At 37.6% G+C, this 24,177-nt stretch overlaps 1 protein-coding gene across 2 annotated transcripts in view; it reads right to left on the bottom strand.

Moving 5' to 3' along the window:
• The window catches only part of MRPS9 (mitochondrial ribosomal protein S9), a 61,677-nt gene that overhangs the window by 25,135 nt on the left and 12,365 nt on the right, over positions 1-24,177 (bottom strand). For both annotated transcript variants that reach the window (XM_028103990.2, XM_088026604.1), the window contains exons 3-4: positions 7,390-7,452; positions 7,269-7,299 (exon numbers count right to left, since the gene is read on the bottom strand). In XM_028103990.2, the coding sequence (XP_027959791.2) occupies positions 7,269-7,299; positions 7,390-7,452 (94 nt within the window). The remainder of the gene's footprint in view (positions 1-7,268; positions 7,300-7,389; positions 7,453-24,177) is intronic.

Here is a 24,177-nt window from a genome sequence, read left to right as displayed (position 1 = left end):
CAAAGAGAAGTTTTGAATTTTAAAATAGATAATTTATTGATCTTTGTCCTTTTCATTTTTTTATGACTTAAGGACATAATATTATCCATTATTTGATAGTTTTATATTTATCCTTCAACTAGCCACTTTAATTCCATTCTAGAATGTAAATTTCTTAATTCCAAAATCATAATGAACTTTTAAGTCTTGACCCAATTCTGTCATGTTCTGGATACACTCTATTTTTTTTTAAATTCCATTGAGTGGATTAAGAAATAGGACACTTCTAGGGCACCTGGGTGGTGCAGCTGGTTGGGTGCCCAGCTCTTGGTTTCAGCTCAGGCCGTGGTCTCAGAGTCGTGGGATCAAGCCCGTGTTGGGCTTCATGCTCAGCGCAGTCTGCTTGATATGCTCTCTCCCACCCTCTCCCTGCCCCTTCTGCTTGTGCTCGCTCTCTCTAAAATAAATAGGTAAATCTTAAAAAAAAAAAAAAAAGACACTTCTGTCCACAGAAATGCAGATGCCTACTTCCATCTATTTTTTAAAGACTGCTACAAAAATAAAACAGAAAATGAGAATAATCCAAATGTTCAGCTAAAGAAAATTCATCCTTACCAAAACCAATGACAAAACAGAAGGAAAGTGAAATGCAACACTCCAAACTGAATTAAATATTTTCAAACAAGCATTTGGGTTTACTAGAGAACACTCTGAATCAAATCTTCAAAATATGAGCTCATAATGGACAAAAAACTAAAAGAAATGAAACAACTTGATTAAACTCGGGGAAGAAATAGGAAAAAAGCTAAAATCATGAGAAATGTAGACTGACTTATAAATTACCCAAAGAAGTAGATTAAAAACATTATAAAGGACACTGGAGAAAAAGTAGAAAAACAGTCAAGAAAATGAAGAGACCAAAAAAAAAAAAAAAAAAAAAAAAAAAAAAGGAAGATGAGTCAGAGACAGACTGCAGTTGATGTGGAAAACAACCAAGGAAGGAAATAAAATTTATATAATTGGAGTCCCAAGGGGCAAAACAGAAAGTGGAACAGAACTAGTATTTATAACTATCAAAAAAAAAAAAAAAAAAAACCTTTCTGGGTGTAAAGGACTTGAATCTACAATACTGAAAGAGCTCATCGGCAGCACAGTAACCTTTTTTTTTTTTTTAAAGATTTTATTTATTTGACAGAGAGATACACAGCAAAAGGGGAACACAAGCAGGGGGAGTGGGAGAGGGAGAAGCAGGGTCCCTGCTGAGCAGGGAGCCCGATGCGGGGCTCGATCCCAGGACCCTGGGCAGACGCTTAATGACTGAGCCACCCAGGCACCCCAGTAAGCTAACTCTTAATAATCAACTCAACGTCATACTTCCACAAAGCTACTAACAAAAGTCCAAAGAATCCTTAGGACCACCAGGGAAAAAGATTAAATGACTTACAAGGAAAGAATAACTAGACTGATCCGAGACTTCTTAAAAACAACAAAGCAAGACATCTATAGAGCAGCACTTTCAGGAAACTCAAAAAAAGAAAGTGTGAACCAAAGATCTTTCCCTCCAGCCTAGCTGTCCTTCAAGTATCAAGGCTATAGGAAAACAATTTTAAACATATAAGTGCTCAAGAAATTTTGTAATCTATGAGATCTCTTTGAAAAATCCATTAGAAAATGAACTCCATTCAACCAAGAGATGACAAGGGAAACTTTAGCAAAAGAAGTTTCATAATTTAATTATAGATGTAAAATCAGAACAAAGATGAGTAAGAAGTGTATACAAAGAAATGTTAAAATAAATAGAATACACACGGGACACATATTTTTCTATGTGTATATGTAAATATGTATTTGTAAAGCTGGAATTCACTGTTTTTAAAACAGTTCCTGTCCACCAAACTACATACAGGCAGAGAAAAATCACAATTTATTTGTTACCAATGTGACTATCATGTTACTTAGATCATCATTACACTACATTCCATACTGACTTGTGGGGATTTGGCCACCAAGTCGTCAACTGGCAGGATGCTCATATCATTCTGCACAATCAGTATTTTGCCCTTTACCTATACTGTGGCATGCTTTTATGACAGTATCACTTAAGGGGCACCTGGGTGGCTCAGTTGGTTAAGCGTCCGACTCTTGATTTCGGCTCAGGTCACAGTCTCAGGGTCGTGAGACAGAGCCCCAAGTCAGGCTCTGTGCTCAACATGGAGTGTGCTTGAGATTCTTTCCCCTCCTCCCTCTCCTTCCCGCTCTGCTCCTCTGCCCCACTCCCTGCTCACATTCTCTCTTGTGTGCTCTAAAATAAAAATCTTTAAAAAAAAAAGAGTATCATTTAAAAAAAATTAGAACTCATAGTTTGAATATTTTTAATATTCAGATATCCAAATAATGATATTCTATTGTAATTCTAATACAGTTTTTAGTTTGTGGTTTGTATTTTCTGGGTGGGCAATCCTAACATCTGTGAATAATAACTGACTTATTCCTAACCTCTGTACCTTTTTTAATCCCACTGGTTAAGCCTTTCAAAACAATACTAAATACCAGAGGCAAGTGTGGGCATACTTATCTTATTCCTGAACTTAAGGTAAAGTAATCCAGTGGTATGTTTTTTAACTTAATGTGTTTCTGTTTCTCCTGATAGTTTTTCTCAAACTAATAAAGTTTCTTTTTAGTTCTAGTTTAAGAGTTTCATTAAAAACTAAATGCTGAATTTTGTTTAATGACCTTTTTTTAGCTATAAAAATATTTACCCCCTGACTCAAATAACACACTAACAAATTCCTAATATTAAACCACCCTTATATTCCTGGGGGTAAAAAGGTCCTCTGGTATATTCTCTTAATATAATGCTTTATTTGGTTTGCTATCATTTTATTTAATGAGACGAGACGAGACTACAGGTTTTTCTGCAACTTGTGTCCAGATCTAGTAATTGTGTGAGCCTTTAAAGTGAACCTGAAGGTTTTATTTTTTCTGCTCTGCAACAGTTCACATAATATAAAAGTTCAAGCTTTTACAAGTATGACAATTCACAGAACCTCTGGGCCTGGTGCCTCTCTGGTTAGATCTCTGATTACCTTTGACCTCTCTAGCTTTTAGTCTAACCAATATTCTCCCTAAGACAATTACTACCTGTTTGAGAGTCAGGGACGTGTGGCAGTGCTTTGGAGTCAAGACTGTCAGGGCCTACCTACATCCTACCTCAGCCACTTCTTGCAGGCCTGCAGTTTTGTTCTCTCAGTCAGATTGATTTCTTGGTTGTTCAGAATGATTTGATATTTATCTAGCTGTGATCGAGGGACGAAGCGAGCTTAGGGTCCCCCTACTCCTCCACCGTCTTAACTCCTCCCCTCTGCCTCAGCCAGTTCCTAGCTGTTGTTAAGATTACTCTCCAGGTTTTAGTTCCTTCATCTGTAAAATGGGGAACATGATAGTATCTACTTAATAAAACTGTTGTGAAGATTATGAGTAAATACATACAAAGCACTTAGAACTGTTGCCTGGCCCACTCCATGTTTCAATAAATACTAGTTATTAATTAGGATATATATTTTTTAAAGATTTTATTTGTCAGAGAATGAGAGAGTGGGAGAGAGAGAGCTCAAGCAGGGGGAGCGGCAGGCAGAGGGAGAAGCAGGCTCCCTGCTGAGCAAGGGTCCTGGTATCATGACCTGAGCCGAAGGCAGATGCTTAACCCACTGAGCCACCCAGGCATCCCTATTAATTAGGATATTTTTCAAAATAATTAGAATAAAGCTACCCACAACAATCTTCACTTTAAAAATATCCTCTGAATATTATTTAAAATGATTAATATTGTCCTAAATTTTACGTTTTCTTTTTTCCTTGACCAGACTTGCCAGAAGTTGATCAATTTCATTGGCTTTTCTGAAGAACTAGTTGGTTTTATTTATCCTACCTCTTCTTTAAAATTTCTTCATTCATCAATTTAGTTCCTTTCCTACTTTCTTGAATACTGAGTTCATTTATTTCTAGTATCTGTTAATGTCTCATAAATACATTTGCTTCTGCATAATACCTCTCTCTGCATAATACCTGTCTATATCGTAGGGTTTGATATGAACTGTTCTCATCTTTCTACATTTCTAAATAATCTGTGACTTCCATTCTGATTTCCTCTTTAATCCAATAGTTTTATGGTTCTATTGATTTGAAGTCAGAAGATCTAATCTGTATCATTTCTACTTTTTGGAATTTGTTGGATGTTCTCTATTAACTATTACATCATAATTCTATTAATATTCCATTAGCATCCATATAGAAAATGTATTCTTTGTACTTGTATGTGTAGCTGTAAAATCATACTGTGTTATTCAAATTCTTTACAGCCTTAGTTAACAGCTTTTGCTATGAACATTTCAATACTAAATGCCTGGTACAAAAAGATTCATGGTCGTCAAATCCACTTAAAGGGTATTAGATTCTATCAATATCAATTAACATTCTTGTCTCATCGAACCACTCCTCGACCCCCCTGAATTCCATTTCATCTAGTGTTAGGTGCTATTCCTTGCGTCTGTCATCAATCTGGCATATATTTTTGTTTTTCCCGATATTTTTATCACTTGCCTTAAATAGTAGAGTAGGATTTTTATGTTAACTCTATCTGGAAGCTTCCATCCTTTAGTAAAGAAAGTGGTGGCACTTTACAAGCATCATAATCTATTCAAATCTAAATTTCACTGATATTTTTTAACATAAAAAATGAGTTTGTCTTATGTCTACAAAGTACAGCAAAATTGGTAGGTAGGTGGCAAAAAATATTTTGCTAATTCTAAAGGAATCCTGTCTAAATATAGTTAACTGCAATATGTAATAAAATCCTACCAATACTGACACAGCTCCAAAATAACAGGAGCATTTTGCAGGGATGTCTAGAAGTTTCAGTTGTTACATTCTAGCTGATAGCAATAACAAATTTCTATTACTGAGAAGCTGGTATGATTTGAAAGAAACAGTTTCAGAGGAGCAGATGTATAAGAGATGCAAAGAGACAAAGACATGTGAGGAGCCTGTGAGGCTGAAAAATAGAGAAGCCACTAAAAATAAGGAAAAAAAAATCAGTTACCACATTTACAGAAAAGCCATTAAGTTTCTATGCCTTGTATATACAGTATTATTTCAATAAACTTGAGCTGCATCTTTAAAACTAATGTGTACTTTTTTTTTTTTTAAGATTTTATTTATTTATTTGACAGAGAGAGAGACAGCGAGAGAGGGAACACAAGCAGGGGGAGTGGGAAAGGGAGAAGCAGGCTTCCCGCCGAGCAGGGAACCCGATGCAGGGCTCAATCCCAGGACCCCGAGATCATGACCTGAGCCGAAGGCAGACGCTTAACCAACTGAGCCACCCAGGCGCCCCCTGATGTGCACTTGTAACACAGCCTTCATTTATTATCTCCCCAAGAGCTATCAATTGAAATGTTATAGTTTATAATCAACTACGTCAAAGAAATGAGGAAATATAAAAGACAATATATTTATAAAAAGACCCCTAACTTTTATAACAAGATTCAAAACAAAAGTTATCATTTCAAGGAGCGAAGTGGAGCAGCAGAATGAAAGAATGCCTACCTCTGGGGACGCCTGGGTGGCTCAGTCAGTTAAGTGTCTGCCTTCGGCTCAAGTCATGGTCCCAGGGTCCTGGGATCAAGCCCCATGTCAGGCTCCCTGCTCGGCAAGGAGTCTGCTTCTCCCTCGGCCCCTTCTCATGCCCTCTGCCTCTGCTTCTCCCTCTGCTCCCGCTCATGCTCTCTCTCGCTCATTCTCAAAATAAATAAATAAAATCTTAAAAAAAAAGAATGCCTAGCTTTGAACACAGGTTAAGACTTAGCAGAAATATCAGTGCAAAACAAATACATTTTTTATTGAAATATCTGCTCTCTTACCAATCTCCACTGAATCAGCTCTAAAAGATACTGAGTAATGCCGCCTGCACAATGAGCATCTGTGGCTAGCAGGCTCTCCTCTAGGAAATAGACACATTTTTGCTGCAGAGTTACATGCTTACTAAGAGTCAGCTGTGTCCATTCCCAAACCTGTTTATTACAATTATATTTATTTCTGTAATTACATGAATTAAGTATTACATAAACAGATGAAATATGAGTGGAAACAGAAAAGATAGTTTTTGCTACTGTGAGAACTAAGTTGAATGCTTTAAAAAAACTGAAAGGCAAGTTACTAAAAAAAAAAGTTTGCTCTACTTCAGTGTGGTTAGAGGAAAAATCTGTAGAAATATAGAAATATTCTACACTCAGATTTCTTAGAAAGTTTTAAGTTCTTTGCTCCACTAAGAGAAAACCAAAACTAAAAAACTTTGATGATGTGTCAGTGACAGCAGGGTTATGCAAAAGAAACAGGGAGAAACACATACCTGGCTCAAAGAAAAAACCCCTCTAGGGTTGTAGCAAAAGACTGATGAATAAATATAAATTTATACTGAGTGTTTTTAAGAAGTAATTTCTAGTTTTAGTACTTAAAAAAAATTTTTTTTTTTAAAGTAGGCTCAATGCCCAGCATGGAGCACAATGTGGGGCTTGAACTCATGACCCTCGAGATCAAGTCCTGAGCTGAGATCAGGAGTCCAATTCTTAACCCACTGAACCACCCTAGCTTTAGTACTTTTTAAATTAACTAATAACTACCACCAGTCCACATTGGCTAACAGGCTTTTAATGTAAATTGGAAAATAGTAAATATATTATTTCCTGGCAACCTTAAAGCCTGCTGTATGTTTTCTTCAAAATTTAATTTTACACATTTAAGAGATAAAGAGAAAATCTTAAAAGAAACCAGAGAAAACAGAGGGCCAGGCAAGAATGATGGCTAACTGCTTATCAGAAACAATGCAAGACGAAAGACAATGTAATTATATCAATAAAGGAAAGACAAAAAAAAGGGGTCTATATTCAGTGAAAATATGCTTCCGAAATGAACAAAAATTTTAAATTTTCACATAAAAAAAGGTGAATTAGTCTCCAGATCTGTACCAACCTCTTCCTCAAAAAAGCATATTAGAATGAGTATGACATTAGTATCGGCATAAACTCTAAGCTGATCTAATTATAATATTATTTAATTAAAAAGAAATAGTCTATAAATTCCAGTCATTTATTTTTACTTATAAAGTATCACTGATCGACCTCACAACTGCCACAACACAGGGGTGTATCTCCACCATATGTGGGCGACTGCTGATATGTAACATAACACTGCAGCAAAGGAAGAACTGCTCATTCATTCTTGAGCAAACTTACCTCTTTGTTTTGGAAAAATCTGTTCAGGATGCTGTAAAATAAATTACAATGAATTAGATAATTACTGTAACATATTATAAACCTAAGTGAAATTTTAAAAAATATTAATGAAGAGAACTACCTTCATTATTGGCCTGGCTTGCTTCTCAAACAAACCACTTGGAAAAAGGTAAGCAATAGCTCTCTGAAAATATATAACAAATATAACAAAGGTTAATTAACAACTGTTATAAACACAAGTTAATGTTATGACTAATAGTTCCTGAGTTCCTACATGCCAGATATCAAACTAAGACTTTCATATACATTATCTCATCTTATAATCTTTTAAACATGAGAAAAAATTACCACATACACATCCCCCAAAGAAAAAATTATTTGTGACTATTAAACTGGTTATTAACAATTTTCAAGTGTCAGTTTCAAACATGAATGTGACACCACAAATCTCTCTTTTAAAAGCCAAACGAGAGTTGCTCCTATACAAACTCGGTGGTAATGTGCTCAAGAGCACCCCTTCGAACTCCCCATTGGCAGTGCAAATATCAAAGACCGAATACTGAAAAGAGCAGGCTCCAAGCCTCATCCACTGTGATAGCCCAAATGTTTTTGATGCTCTTTGAACTCTTCCTAGAAGTTTTGAGAGGTTTTTATACTACATTTTTCCAACCAAGTTCTCTTAAATGTCTGTTTCTCAATGGGGATGCCATGGCATTTTGAGTGTGACAGCTCTGTTGTAGGCAGCCTTGCCCTTCCCGTGTCCTGCAGGTCACTTAACACCCCTGGCCCTTCACCATCTATGCCAGTAATATCCCTAGTGCCTGTGATGAATCTCACCCCCACACATTTCCAAAAGCCCCTGACCTCTAGTACTGCCACCAACTTGACAACTATGTAAGCCATGACAGCGTCTTCTCGAACACCACTCCTCACAATTAAAAGCAAACCACATGCATTTTCATTTCTCTTGAATGGTGTCAGATGAGAAGTCTGTGGCCTTGGATCTTATTAGCACTGTATCTGAACTCTAAATGAACTGGCAGCTCACGTAAACTCAGTGCTGTTCTTTTAGAGAGGCTGTTCTCAGGATGGGCCTCTCTGCTCACCCACACAGTAAATGTGCTAGACCAGATTTCGCCCCTGAAAGTTAGGGAGCTATAACTTGGGGCTTATCAATTCAGTTATCTTAGGGAGCCCATCTGTGTCTCTGGGTCAAGCATCATTCTCCCATTCGGCCTTTGGCAATAAAACGGACACTAAAAAAACCCTTAGATCACACATCCGAGTGCTAATTTTGTGACCATTTTTTCTTTTTAAAACCAGGGACTCCTCTGCCTTTCCTTCTCTGAGGGAGAAAAGGTAGACTTTTTAGTAAGTGATGTTGAGACAACTGACTCCCATTTGGAAAAACATAAAAGTGGATGCAAACCAGACACCGTACACGAGAATGAACTGCAGATGGGTCAGAGAGCTAAACACAGAAAATCAAATCAAACAAGCATGAGAAGAAAACAGGGCGAATTCCTTTATATAAGCTATACCCCCACAGGCAAAACCAACATCATCACAGGTTATTCACTGATTTATAACAACAAAATATTAGAAACACCCCCCCCCACAAGGTTGGCTGCATAAATGATGGCACATCCATGCCATCAAGCACTCTAGCCATAAAAAAAGATTGATAAAAGACGCAAAGTAAATGTACTTACAGTGTGACCTTTGGTATAAGAAAAAGAAATAAGAAAATACATGTAGGAATAGGGAGAAATATACATAGGTTTCTTTCCACAAGTAAGGGTACAGTGGAAACTAATAAAAATCATCACTTATTAGATGGTAGCAGGGTGAGGGCCAGGGGGATGAGTAAGGCTTCCCTAGGTATGCCTTTATTCAGCTGAACTTCGAAGCATGAATATGCTTTATATATTAAAGACCAAAATTTTCCAAAAGAAACTCTTAAAACTTAATACAAACAAAAACAAATAAACCTCAAACAAAAACAAATAAACCTAATTTCTAATGACAAAAAAGAATAGCAAAGAAATCTTCAACTTTACTTGGAAGGCTTATTGTTAGTAATATTAATATTAAAATTCTGAAACATTCTGTGTATATTATAGCATAAAGTAAATAAATGTATTAATTGTATGGTGACCAAAATTTTACTGTAGAAGAGATACAAACATAAAAGAAGAAATGTAATGTTAAGTTTGAATTAGGCAAATCTTTAAAAAATATTATTTCCTGGATTATTCCTATAATATTTAAAAGATAGTACTTTTTAGTTCTGTCCCCTGAAAGAGCATAGATGCAATGAAACTCTGAAAGCAATGAGTGGCCCCTAGTATCCAAATCTTGGTTTCTAAATACAATTTCCTAGTATAAGGAACAGAGTATCTTAGAGAAATGATTAATTCTAGGCCTAAAGCAGGAAAAGCACAAAATAAGCCTAAGACACCTTCCTGTGCCAGGAAACAAGGAAGTGCTCAAAAGGACAGAGAAGCCAGCTTCAAGCAGCTCCCACTGGCCACACGTGGGACAATGTGAACATCAAAGAACAATGACAATGCCTGGTAACACACTTAGTACGTACATGTCGAAGAGTGTGCCTCTACACACTCTCTCTCTCTCCAGGGTTCTGAAGGAGGGGGCAAGGAGAAAAGGAAGGCCTTTTTATGAAACAATACCAGTTAATAAAAGTAGAAGGAATGACAGAAGTAGAAAATCACTGTTTTATAAGTTCCAAAGTAATCTCCAATTTCAGCCAAGGAGCACCAGTGGATGACAAAGTCATTGGCTGAAAGGTTACTAGGGAATAGAATATAGAATAGAACCCCAAATAATCACCCTACAGATAACTTAGTTACAAGGGGAAAAAAATCACTTTTACAATAAAGAGGTCTACTGGTCACCACATTAACCAAGGGGTCAGATGTACAATCAATAGTGGGACAAACTCATCATGTACCTCCTGGTGTGAGGGAACAGGAAGTATACCACATCACGTAAGTATTACCCTTTATACATTCTAAATCTAATCACAAGAAAGCAAGTAGAAAACCACAATGTGGACAACTGTATAAGACAAGTGGTCTGGATTCTACAAAACTAGCTAGTTATAAAGACATTTTAGGGAAAACTGAGAAAATTTAAATATAGACTATAGAATATATGACATTACAGAATTATTGTAATTGTATTAGATATAATAGTGGTATCGTGGAAAAATGGTATAAAGGATGTATGTTCTTAGGGGTAAATACTGATACAAATAGGGGGGTTAGGTGTTATGATACTGCATTTTCAACACTCACTCAAAATAAATTTTATATAGAGAAAGGAAATGTGGCAAAATGTTAACTGGCAAATCTATATGAAAGGTATATATGTGCATGTGTGTTTGTTATTCATTGAATATTCAAGTTTTCTGAAAATCTGAAAAATTTCAAAATAAAAATCAGGGGAAAATGTTAAAAATTAAAAAATAAGTCAATTGGGTCTTTCCAAACCTAACCTGTCTCAGCAGGGTCACCATGAGCCTACAGCATCTGTGGGACAGGTGGTCTTCAGGTCTGGTTCCCACAGTCAGCCATGGCATCCCCAAGGCTGGTCAGACATTTTAGCCAAGGGGCTACTAACTCAAGGCCTGGGTGAGAATATTAGCATGGAAGACTGAAGTACAACTCTGCATCTTGGGGTAAGCACGCGAGGATCACGGGGGTGTAAGTCCAACCAACTTTCAAATCAGGTTCAAGCTGTCACTGGCATCATTTCAAATATAAAAATTACTAGTAACCTAGGGGACTACTGAAAAGAGTTCAAGACGGCAATGAAAATGTAAAGAATTCATCCCGCAGCTAGATTTCTCATGAAAACTAAGATATAGACAAGTCACCAGGAAGTTAATCAGTAGAACTTGAAAATAAAGCATCAATTGCAAAGGGTGTCTAGGTCTTAAGGCAATCTCTGTATTAACTTAAAAACAAGTTAATAAAATATTTGGTGGAAATTAAAAAAAAAAATCTCACCTAAGAATAAATTAACACATATTTACTAATTCATAATTCCTCACCATATTAGGTGATCATGTTGATTTTATTTATTTTAGAGAGAACATGCAATGCAGGGGGGAGGGCAGGAGCACAGGGGAGGGCAGGAGCAGAGGAAGAGGGACAAGCAGACTTGGTGCTCAGCACAAGCATGACAGAGGACTCAGTCTCACGACCCTGAGATCATGACCTGAGCCAAAACCAAGAGTCAGACGCTTAACCGACTAAGCCACCCAGGCGCCCCTAGGTGATAATAATAATACAACCAACTGTATTATACTAACTATATCATACTATACTATATACTCTATTACTAATTACTGACATGGCGTGTACAATGTACTATGCTATACTGTACCAACTATATTATATTTGTGCCAAACTATATTAGGTACTGTGGAGAAGGTCCATAGAGCACGACACCATGTTAGATCAACAGCAAAATCGCAAATTCAGTAAAAACAATGAAAAACAAAGGATGGCAGGAAATGGAACAAAAGAAGAAACAGTACATAAAACAGCTTTTTTTTTCCAAATCTGTATTACATCTTTTATACCAAATTATGAGGAATATACTTTCTAATTCCAGTGGAGTTATAACACAGTGTTATATTAGTCATAAATTGGTTACTTTTTAACCAAACAGAAGATAGAAAACAGGGAAGGCACACTAGGAGTTCTGTCATCTGTTCAGCATGCATGGGACAGTGCGACCACGACTTAACCTATCACTTCCATTTATCTCCTCCAGGCACTCTAAATTGATTTCTTCCAAATTCTGAGGCAAACAAAGGACTACCTGGATTTTATGAAAAAACAATTTTGTTGGCTTTCCAGGCCTGAAACTCAAGTAGGTAAATACCGTTTTGTAAAAAATAGTTTTTATAGGAAGAAGAGAATTCTGAGTGTGAGTAGCAAGTTGAGCAGCCAGCCCACTGCTGTGTTTTGGGCAGAGCATCATGTGCTGTAACGTAGGAAAACCTTTACTCTCGCTGCACTTCAGAATTCAGAACAGAGGGAGTGGTGAATGTCTAAATAACATAAGACCCTTACTATGTCCTATAACCATAAAAATATTCTCCGGTAACACCATTCCCAGTGATTCTAACTTGTAAGGACATCAGCTTTATCTAGTTGTTGTAGGGATTAAATAAGGTATTTGCAAAAGCACAGCACCCCACATGCACTAGATAAATGTGAGCTATACAAAAATGTTCTATGTGAAACATTTCTCCACATTATTTTGTTTTAGGACTTAAAGTGGCAAAGCTAGAACCCGAACCTCCTGAAATTTACTATCTGAATGTGCTCTTCCCTGTTGAGGTCAGGGAGGCAACCTAGGTCTCTCAGAAAATGGATTTACGTCTCCACTGGCATGAAGGACATTCAGCTAGTTAGTGGTAAAATTAGGAGAAAAGCCCAACTATGCTCAAAGGAAAAGAAACTGACCATTTACTGTGAATCAGTTTTACCTTGATCAATTTTATTCAACAAATATTCATCGCACCTAAGTTCTAGGGACTCCGAGAGTTTAGGAAGCTACGATTCCTGACCGAATGCCAGCAGCAGAGACAGACGCACACATAATCTCACATACGGGGGTTACTGTCAGAGTACACATGAAATAACATGGGTTGGTAAAAGAATATTTTACAGGACCTGTGCTTCAACTATTTCTAGGTTATGCGGAGGGAAGTAAGGGAAGTGGCCACAACCTTTTTTCAGCAATACTTTTCATCTGGCTTTTCTTAGCAGTCACTTGTTCCTTGCCAAGTCAGGTCCTTTACGTACTATTTTCTCTGCCTGGAATACCATCATTCCACTTCTCCATTTAACATATTCCTGTTTGTCTTTTGAGACCTAGCTCCAAGGCCAACCCTCCTGAGCGACTTCCCCTGACTCCCTGGGGGCTCTGTCATTTCCCTTCTTTGTTTATACCTGTTGGAGCGCTCTCCACACTTGTCTACTGCCCTACCACGTCAGTCACACTGGACAGACAGAGCCCTCAGGTCTCTCCAGCACCACACCGTCTGGCGAGTCTATTCTCTCCCCATCCTTCTCCCCTGGCTTGAACTTCCACACTTTTTGCAGCAATCATAAAGGCTGATGCTCACCTCCTTTCCTTTACATACCAATTCCTGCCCTGTGTGTGAGCCACCTACACAAGACTCCCAGTGCCACCCAGGCCAATAAACCACTCTCAATTCCCATATCCATCCTTAGAAGCACATACCCACTTCCTCAACGACCTTACTCTTTAGCTCAAAGATTTCAATCAGGCTTACCATAATTCTGCTCCTGTGATTGCCTGGCCTCACCAAGCCTCCCTTTGGAGCCTCATGACCTATAGGTCTCTTCCACAGAAGGTTACTGTCTTCCCCTCATAGCCATGGTCCCCTCCTACCTCTCTCCAAGTTCTTCTCTGGTTTCTTGTAAACACATCTCTGCTCCTCCCTTAAATGCTAGTTCCCTCAGAGTGCCACCTCTGATTCTCCTCCTGTCGAGCAAATTCATGTGGAGAGAGGCTAAATCTATTTCTGTAGTTTCCAAACCATTCCCAACTGTCAGCTGTGTTTAGGATTGTTCCACTGAAGTTATCCTAACAGCACATTCATAGCTCCTCCTCAAATAACTTACTTTTGCCTTCTTACAGTTCTTTCTCCCAGGCCCTGTTACCAATTCTTTGGATTTTACCTTGGTCACATGTAGAGGGTGCTCTCGAAGGCAAAGGACCTTGGTTTTTTAGTCACCGATTTCCCACCCCAGATGGAGAACATCGGCAGGTACCACAGTCCCCCTTATTCGCGGGGGATACATTTCAAGACCCTCAGAAGCTGCCTAGAGCCACAGATAGTACTGATCTCTATAGACACTATGCTTTTTCCTATACATACATGCCTATGATAAAGTTTAATTTATAAATTAGATACAGTAAGAGATTAACAATAAAATAATTAACAATATACTGCAATAAAAGTTATGTGAATGTGGGCTCTTTCTCAAAATGCTTTATTGTATTGTACTAACATCTTCTTGTGATGGTATGAGATGATAAAATGCCTATGTGATGAGATAATGTGAAGCGAATGACGGAGGCACTATGATGTAATGTTAGACTACTAGTGACATTCTGATATGTCAGAAGGGGGATCATCTGCTTCTGGACAGATAACTGAAACCACAGAAAGCAAAACCACAGATAGCAGGGGAATATAGTACTCAAAGGACAAAGAAGCAAATTGATTGCAGAGTCCTTGAGTGAATCAACTAGAAAATACAACACTTTACAGGTAACTGGGGACATTTAAATACAGGTTAATATATAAATGATCTCATACTGCACTACAGACTATATTCAAATTAATTTTGTTAAATGTGATAATGGTATTGTGGTTATATAGGAAAGTATCCTAATTTTTTGGAGATGTATACTCAAGTATGTAGGGGTAAAGCATCATAACGTTTGTAATTGACTTTAAAGTAGTTCAGGGGCGCATGGGTGGCTCAGTCGGTTAGACTCAGGTCATGATCTCTGGGTCCTAGGATCAAGCCTGGGGTCAGGCTTCCTACTCAGTGGGGAGTCTACTTCTCCCTCTCCCTCTGATGCCCCCCACCACCCCCACCACGTTCTCTCTCTAATAAGTAAATAAAATCTTTAAAAAAAAAAAAAGAAAGAAAATAGTTCAGCCACAAAATACAGGGGAAGCAAATATGGCAAATGTTAAGTTATTTAAACTAGGTGATGGTCATAGGGCATGCATTATACAATTATTTCTCCTTTTCTGTATGAATGAAATTTTTACAAGTATACAAATTAATGTTTACTGCTATTGCCATTAGCCTATAATATTTCAGGTTTTCAATTTTCAATTCCTACTCCCATGTAAAATACATACACAAATATATATATGTGTGTGTACACAGATACATATACACATGTAAGTCATGAATCTTTTGTTCTTCTATAATTGAATAACTGAACAACTGAAATTGTTTTAGTAAACCTGCTGTTTCTGCCAGATAAAAGCAACAATTTCCTAGACTTCTAAATTTCTATTTATTCTTACGGTGTATTTTTGAACTGTTCTCAAAACCAATTCTTCAGGTATTTGGAATCATGTCACAAAAACAATATAAAAATGAAATTGCAGAATGATAACACTTATACTTCCCAACTGTTCCCTTTCTTTCAAATAACACAAGACAAGAAATGCAAATTCTTACTTGGGGGGAAGTGACGGAGCAATCCTCTGGTCAACACAGTCTGAAAGAACTTTCTTCGATGATGGAAATATTCTATAATCTGTGCTGGGTGATATGACAGTCTGTAGCCCATGTGGTTATTGTGCACTTGATATGTGGCTAGTGTGGCTAGAGAACTAAACTTTAATGTTCGTTAATATTAACTACCTACAAACAATTCCACACAGCTAGTGGCCACCACACAGCTCTAGACTATTTTAACCAAAGCCTTCAAGCAGTATGGATAGCACTGCACTGATGTTATTATTGTGTATCTCAGCAAGGCTTTCAAACTTCATTAAACTGTTACAAAGTTATAAAGTCTGTGATTTTACTGGTCTAAACTAACAAACATATACCCACTTTCATAAGAGAGAATATTAACAACCAAAACATCTTTGAATAGAAGATTTCTATGAAGAATCTGGTCATGATAGCCATTCCTCATTTTCTCTTCCATGAGGTGAGAACATTTGAATACTCTGTGATTTGATTCCCTGGGGGTTTGAATGGGGAGCTCAGTATCATGGAAACCATGTGGAAAGCTGAATTTCCTGACATCTCTCTTAGCACCACTGAGGCCCTCTGCTAATAACCAGAATGACTAAATTACTTTTGTCTAAGGCGAGAGCACTTGGATTCTAAACCTCATTTCAGCCTGGATTTCAATGCTGGGAGTAGGAAGTAGAAACATTTATATACAGGCAGTTGCAGGAAAATGTAGGTCTATATACACACAAACACTCAAAAGGGGCAAAAATGAAAGTAACATCACAAAAGACTCCAGATACCCAATTAGTCTTCTTGTAGTGTTTATTAATTCAGGACAGCCCCCACTGTCCTCTCCTCACCTCCCATCGTCTGTTGTTCCTTTCCACAGTTAATCTTAACTTGCTACTGGAAAGAAAAAGATATAAATAGGGGCGCCCGAGTGGCTCAGTCGTTAAGCGTCTGCCTTCGGCTCAGGTCATGATCCCAGGGTCCTGGGATTGAGCCCCACATCGGGCTCCCTGCTCCGCGAGAAGCCTGCTTCTCCCTCTCCCACTCCCTCTGCTTGTGTTCCCTCTTTCGCTGTGTCTCTCTCTGTCAAATAAATAAATAAAATCTTAAAAAATATATATATATATATAAATATCCAGTTGTGACCAATCCTGAAAACTCCTGCTTGTTTTGCACCTCTTTTCTTCCAGAAACAAAGAAAAAAACAACCAAACATAACGACAAAAATGACAAGCATCCACCTCTTTCTTGTAGCCTCGGAATGCCTACCTGAAGGAACAAGTCATCCTCCAGAGCTCCTGAAGACAGAGCCTTGTCTGCAACATGCCCTTCAGGGAACACTCCAGCCAGACTTTGCAGGGCCTTCAGTCCAGGTCCACAGTAACTGTCCCCACCACCATCTTAAAGGCAAGAATGGTGAGGAGAGGAAGTTGTGCATCACCTTTCTCTCCAAAGTCTGCTGCTGGTAGTGACATGGCTTCTGGACATTCTACACGTTTGCAAAGTATGAGAACACATGTGCTGCAGTCTGCTGTTCCAGCACCCACCTCACCAGTACGGTCTCACTGAAGTCACTGCCATCTCGTTAGTAGAAGCTCTGCATCAGTTCTGAGGGCACTGGCCCCTGCAACGGGAGCAAGACCCATCAGGGAGCACAACAGCCTTCCTGCTTCCTGTCTTTCAGAGCGTCTTCTTATCCTAGGAGCCTCAATGATAAGATTTCGCCTTTCCTGACCAGGATAACTCAGTGGCAATTCAAAGCCAGGCTAGGAGAAGTTAGCTCAGTGGCAGGCACATCCCACACCCATAAAGGGGTCTGTTAGGGCCTAGTGACTTTACACCTATTTTAGTACAAAGGCATTTGTGCAAGCCCTTCCAAATATGGCATTTAACTCTCTACCTCTCTCCATACCCCCACTAATTTGCCCCTTTGGCTTCCTCAATCGGTTTCTATTAAAAGCCACAGGTTCAAGAGACTTCCTCAAGCTCTCCTTGTAGATGGCAGACAACTTCATCCTCACTCCTTACAATTGACAGCCTCTGTCCCACACTGGAAAAACATTTCATGAAAGATAAAGTCTTCCATGGGCTAATCTCTTGAGTCCTTGGGGCTTCCCAAAAATACGCAATATAAAAATACTATTCCCAGTTCAACATAAAGCTATGGATGGTATTTCAAAGAAGAGAATTATAATAAAAAATAAGTAACAAAAATGGTTAGGGGCAGAAGGGCTTTTCCCATAAAATTTTAAATTAAGGTAAAGATTTGGTCGGGAAAGGTTCAAAAGTACCAGAAAAGAAAAGGAGAAACAAAGGCAAAGAAAGTGTTAAAATAATTCAGTTATTTTTAAGCAGTTTTCCTGATGTTATTCAAAAATATCTGTATTAGCATGGTAAAAATGCAGAATTCAAATATTATAAGGTGAAATTAAGTCAACCAGAAAACCAGTGGAGGAAGGCGGTGAGAGAAATACTTGACTCTGTTAATGTTAACCCATCTATCAACTATAATGTTCTCAGATTCCCTGGTGCATGTGACACTTACCAGGCACCAGAGAAGTACCAGTAGGACATGGCCTAGGTCTTCAAGTATCTTCAAATTAGAGGAAACTTGGCATTTCACATGTGAATTGTGGTTTGGCCCACCTGGACCACGTTTATCAACAAAAGAACTAACAGAAATTTCTTAATTATCTGAAATAAGCACCTTTTCACTTCTAAACAATCTACGTAAAACACGGTTATGTAAACTGAGCAACACTCAGTTCTTCCACAAAAACAAAAGACAAAAATAATGCATTTGACCCGTGAACAACACAGGTTTGAACTTCTGCGGGTCCACGTATGTGCTGATTTTTTTTGACAAACAGCGCAGTACTGTAAATGTATTTTCCTTATGATTTTCTTAATAACATTTTCTCTTCTCTAGCTTGCTTTCTTGTAATTATACAGTATATAACAGACATCACATACAAAATCTGTGTTAATCAACTGCTTACGTTATCAGTAAGGCTTCCAGGCAGTAGTAGGCTGTTAGTAAGTAGTTAAGTGATGAGGGAGTCAAGTTATATGCGGATTTTCAACTATACAGGGGGTCAGCGCCCCTCACCCCTGTGTTGTTCGAGGGCCAACTGTCTATCAGTTGGGACTCAATTCTTCAAGAAGCTTGAAAGCAATATTACTGGCCTAATGTTATTTGTTTTAGGTTAGCATTTGTGTTTCAAGAGAACCTTTCCCAGTCTAGGAACTAGATTCTGGATGTAGCCTGTAGTTAACACACTGGTATGCAAACACTGCCAATATCCATGAATATATATACCTGAAAGAGATACCAAATCACTGCCTTACTCTGATTTTGAGGCTGTTGATGACTTATTCTTTCAGTTTGAAGTTCACTCAGAAGAAACTCTGAGCCAAAGGGAGGGAGAGAGGAAAAAAAGAGCATTTTCCTATAAGTTCTAGTTTAGTATTTCCTATATTAAGTTCTGAAATTTGTATGGAATTCAGCGTAAGAAAGTTTTTAGGGGTTTTAAACTTATGTTACATTTGAAATAATTGTTTCATATTTGAAGTAGGTTCAACGGTTGTCACAATAACAAAAAAACAAAACACAAAAACCATGCTTTTGGAAATAAAAAAATGGAGTATACATTTAATGGTAATTACAGGAACCTTTAAAAATTTATTAGACCGTAGCACTGTTCATCTGGATCTAAAACAAAAAAGTGCTGACAAAAATAAAGAATGTAAATTTTAAAACAAATTAATCCAAATAAGTCATGGAGTAAGGCAATTCTCCTTTGTAAATATGTTTCCTACATTTTCAGATTTTTAACTAGAATACTGGTAATTCAAGGGTTCCCTAAAATGAAGGCAAAGTATTTAACTACATTCTTAGGCTTAAATCAAAGTATAAAAGGATTGCAGGCTCAACCCAGGAGGAGCACTGGGTCAGGAATGCAATCTCTATTAATTAGGTATCCCAGCTGGGCAGTGGGTCTGCAGCTGTTAACTTGATCAATGACTTACCTAAATGTCATCTCTACTGATTCGCTTATAAATTACCAGCAAGTGAGACTAATGTACAGGTGCTAATTTATTTAAACTGTTCTCTACAGTTCTACATAGCTTTATAAACTGCATCTGGCACCTAATGTTAGCTGTCAGTTGTACTTAGACATGCCTGTCCTAACGACTCTGTTCATTAGAAGTGAGCACAAATTATGAAATATTGTGAAAAATGATACATCAAATGGAATGGGCACAGCAAATCAATTAGAGAAACTTCATACAGCATATTCACACTTAGGAGAATAAAACATTCTGATTTCAGAATGAGGCCTATAATACCAATTAAAAAGTAATTGGTAGACTTCAGCAGTGCTATATATCAATTTGCTGGCTTTTTTCCTGAAATTCTACAGTAATGTAGAACTTAACTTTTAATTCCCAAATAAAGACATTAGTAAATGCAAGTGCAATTTTGTATCCATAATATTTAATATCACTGAGATGTCTCCAACTTAAAATTGGTAACTGATACCACTTAATTCAAAAAGGAAAATGCAAATAGCAGTGGTTCTCAACTTTCTTCTGTGCTGACAGCATGATTTTGAAATCACTGTCACCCAGTGTCTGCTCAAGTATAACAATGTGTAACAATGTCACTGGACCAGGCTTTCCCTTTGGGTCACTGAGGGAAACCGCTGCAGCTCTGCCTCTGTCACAGGCTCTGGAGCTGATTTCTTTAGTCTCCAGACAGTAAAGTAGTGTCTTCCCTTGGCCAAACTGTAACTTTTTTTTTAAGATTTTATTTATTTACTTATTTATTTGAGAGAGCGACAATGAGAGACGGAGAGAGAGCACATGAGAGGGGGGAGGGCCAGAGGGAGAAGCAGACTCCCCGCCGAGCAGGGAGCCCATTGCGGGACTCGATGCCGGGACTCCAGGATCATGTCCTGAGCCGAAGGCAGTCGCTTAACAAACTGAGCCACCCAGGCGCCCCTCAAACTGTAACTACTTTAAGTTCAATTACAGAACCCACTCAGTGCAATGTTCAATCTGGCAGTTCAATCCTCCTCATGGTAACTGTACGGTGAGAGCTAAAAATATTTTTTATATGCTGATCAACATTTGGCAGTAACCTGTAATGTTAAAGGTCTGAGGAATGGGAGTTAAGAACCACAGCATTAAGATATATTTTCAAAACAGCAAGCATGTCAGTACTTGCAACTATATATATATATATATATATATATATATACATAGTATTCATGTATACATGTATATATGCATGTCACCATATACGAGGGCACCTGCTTTCCTCCTGCCAGATCTGCCACAGGTGGTCAGTAGCATCACAGTGGTTCAGTGGGGAAGTGTAATAGGTGGTTTCTTTCTTTTCAAAAGAACTTAAAATATTAGGCAAAAATGAAAATGAAACTACCTTGAAATGGAGAAAATCTGTACTTGCCCATGACTAATTTCTTTCCAGTTAATGTGTTATTTCACAAGCCAAAAATAACTTTTTCACATAAATACAATACCAAGATTGAGCATTAAATATAAAAAAGTAATTTTGCAAAAACAAATCTAGCAGATACACAATGCTGTAGCTTTAATAATAAACTTCTAAATAACGTAACTTTTAAGTAAATATTAAAAGTGACATAGAATTATTTTTATTCATAAAGTTTTATCTGCCATATCCTTTCTATTTTACCAACCCACATCTGTACTCTTTAAGAAACTTTATAAGTTAAAGAAACACTAACATGTAAGATTAGCTAGGTATAATTTTCACATATCTATATGCTGGACTCAGTAAGGCCAGGGGCCAGATTTCTATTCAAGTTCAACCTTCTGGAATAAAGTTCTAAACCTAGAAATCCACACAAAAAAAATGCTTACGAAGAGTTAACACAGATGACATAAATTCATGATTTTACTTAGTAGGAAGGGCACACAGGTCCTCACGCCAAGTCCAAGGGCTCTTAGTTTTAATTCACAGGCCTAACAAGTTTAGTTATGCCAGAAGGCTGGAAGGCGAGAGGGCCAGAGGCAGATGCGCGCACACAGACATCCTGACAGGATGTCTGACAGGAAAGGAGATGACAGGAATCAGTACTACAGCATAGCCAGGCCATTCAGTACAGGAATTACGAGCCCCTGCCAGGGTATCAGCTTAACAACCATACTGAAAGGAAAATCCTGAGGCACTGTAAGGTTAAATTATACTCACTATACTCTACTAAATAAGGTTGGGGAGAACACTATTTTAGAAAATGTTACCCAAAAAATTAATCTTGAAAGTGTGGAAAAACAGACTTTGCATATAGGAAGACCTTGTACAGCTCTGGGTTCCTCAACAATAAAGACCCCACAACATTTTTCTGACTGAATATGGTAATGTAAATCAGGCTCCCAGAAAGCATCTTGAACGTATATAGGAGGTTTTTAATAAGTGGTGGTATTTTTCATTACCAGTAACAATTAAAAATAGGTTTCCCTTATCTGAAAACTTCACTTCTGTGGAATACCGAATTTCCTGATCATATAAAATAAGAGAAAAATCACTGTACCTGGTTTTAAATTTTGTATTAAAAGCCAAACACATTACAAAAAGCATCATAACCTCTAAATATATAAAAGCAATCATGACGTTCTTCCAAAAATTATCTGGAAGCTTAGAATAGTTTCCTGATTTTGGATATCAAATTATTTGGTTTTGTCTTTAGAAATAACTAAGCATTTTGTCAGTATGGAAATGCTACGTAAGACTCATTAGCTATATACTCTCTTTCAGGTTATATATACAGCCAAATCTCAAACAAAAATAACAGTTTTGAAAAACTGTTTGAAAAACACAAAACGAGGAACTGCAATGGGTATGTAATTTTAATGCTTTGGTAACAGTTGGCTGTCACTGTTCTCTTTTGCTTTTACATCTACTTAGATGCCAAAGAGAACCCACTAAATTTAATAAAATGCCCAAAGAGTTCATTGATATAAAATGTGAGACTTAGTGAGGCAGATCAATCACTTGCAGGTAAGTCTAACGCAGCAGAATTACGTCACCGGTGTGAAAGGAGCTAACACTTCCATGCAGGCATTTAGGCAATGTGCTGGGTGAGACAAAATCTCAACCTGAGGGTTATGATACCACCTCCGGTGTCGATCACTCAATGATAAATCAATATACTCAAGAGTACTTCCTACTGTTCTCCTCAACACGCAGTCTTAGGTGGGGGATGGAAGATTTGTGTGACAAAGGCAATCAGAGAACTAGTGAAGGATTCAAATTATGGTAGATTTTACTTATTGCATTTAATAGTAATAGTAATAGTAACACAATGGCACCTAATTTACCAATGTGAAAATTATACAGTGAGCCTAGGCTTTCAACCAGGTAAATGAACTAAATTATACGCCATGTCTACTACCTAGAAGCTAAATCCTCTTGAAAATATTTTTAACAACCCAAACAAATATTCTGATTAAAGATCTAAGCACTGAACTAACCACTCCAAACAACATATAAATTTTAATACATTATGAAAATGGTTATCTTCTCAGACAGAATTACAAAACTGTTGAACAATTCTGTTTCTTTCAATGAGCTAAATATCTCCATGTATAACCAAAAAGGTAGTAAACTCAGTTGGGTAGTGGGATCCTCTTGCTCAGAACAGTTACTCAGGGACACATAGGTCACCAGGAGAGAGGGAAGGGCCAGTTTTAAATGCAAACAGTAATATAAAGAAAATTACCCACAAAAAATCCCAAGCCCAAATGAATTCAACCAAACATTTAAAGAATTAATACCAACTCTTCACAAACTCTTCTAAAAAGAGAGGAAAATACCTACCAACTCATTCAATGAGGCCAAGTATTACCCTGATATCAAAATGAGACAGAGACATACAAGAAAACTACAGGTCAGCATCAGTTAGATGCAAAAATCTCAACAAAATACTATCAAACCAAATCCAACAATACATTAAAAAATCATTCACCACAATTAAGTGAATTTATTTCCAGATGCAAGGGTGGTTCAATAATCACAAATCAATCAACATGATATATCACATCAATAAGAGAAAGGATAAAAGCCATATGATCATCTCAATACATACAGAAAAAGCATTTAACAAAGCACATACACACACACACACCTATATGTTCTTTATATATGTATAAAGAACATATACTACTCAACACCCAAAAAGCAAATAATCCAATTAAAATGGGCAGAAGACATGAACAGACATTTCTCCAAAGAAGACATCCAGATGGCCAACAGACACATGAAAAGATGCTCCAACATCATCACCTCATACCTGTCAGAATGGCTAAAATCAGCAACACAAGAAACAACAGGTGTTGACAAGGATATGGAGAAAAAGGAACCCTCGTGCACTGTTGGTGGGAATGCAAACTGGTACAGCCACTATGGAAAACAGTATGGAGATTCCTCAAAAAGTTAAAAACAGAACTACCCTATGATCCAGCAATCACACTACTATTTACCAAAAAAAAAAAAAACCAAAACCCAAAAAAAACACAACCCCAAAACACTAATTCAAAGGGATACATGCATCCCTATGTTTATAACA

This window comes from Eumetopias jubatus, unplaced genomic scaffold, assembly GCF_037043125.1.
Source record: "Eumetopias jubatus isolate StellerSeaLion01/CBP00866 unplaced genomic scaffold, mEumJub1_p1.0 scaffold_9, whole genome shotgun sequence".
NCBI classification, from domain to species: domain Eukaryota; kingdom Metazoa; phylum Chordata; class Mammalia; order Carnivora; family Otariidae; genus Eumetopias; species Eumetopias jubatus.
The sequence above is the reverse complement of the archived record's forward strand: the minus strand, read 5'-3'. Positions and strand labels throughout refer to the sequence as shown.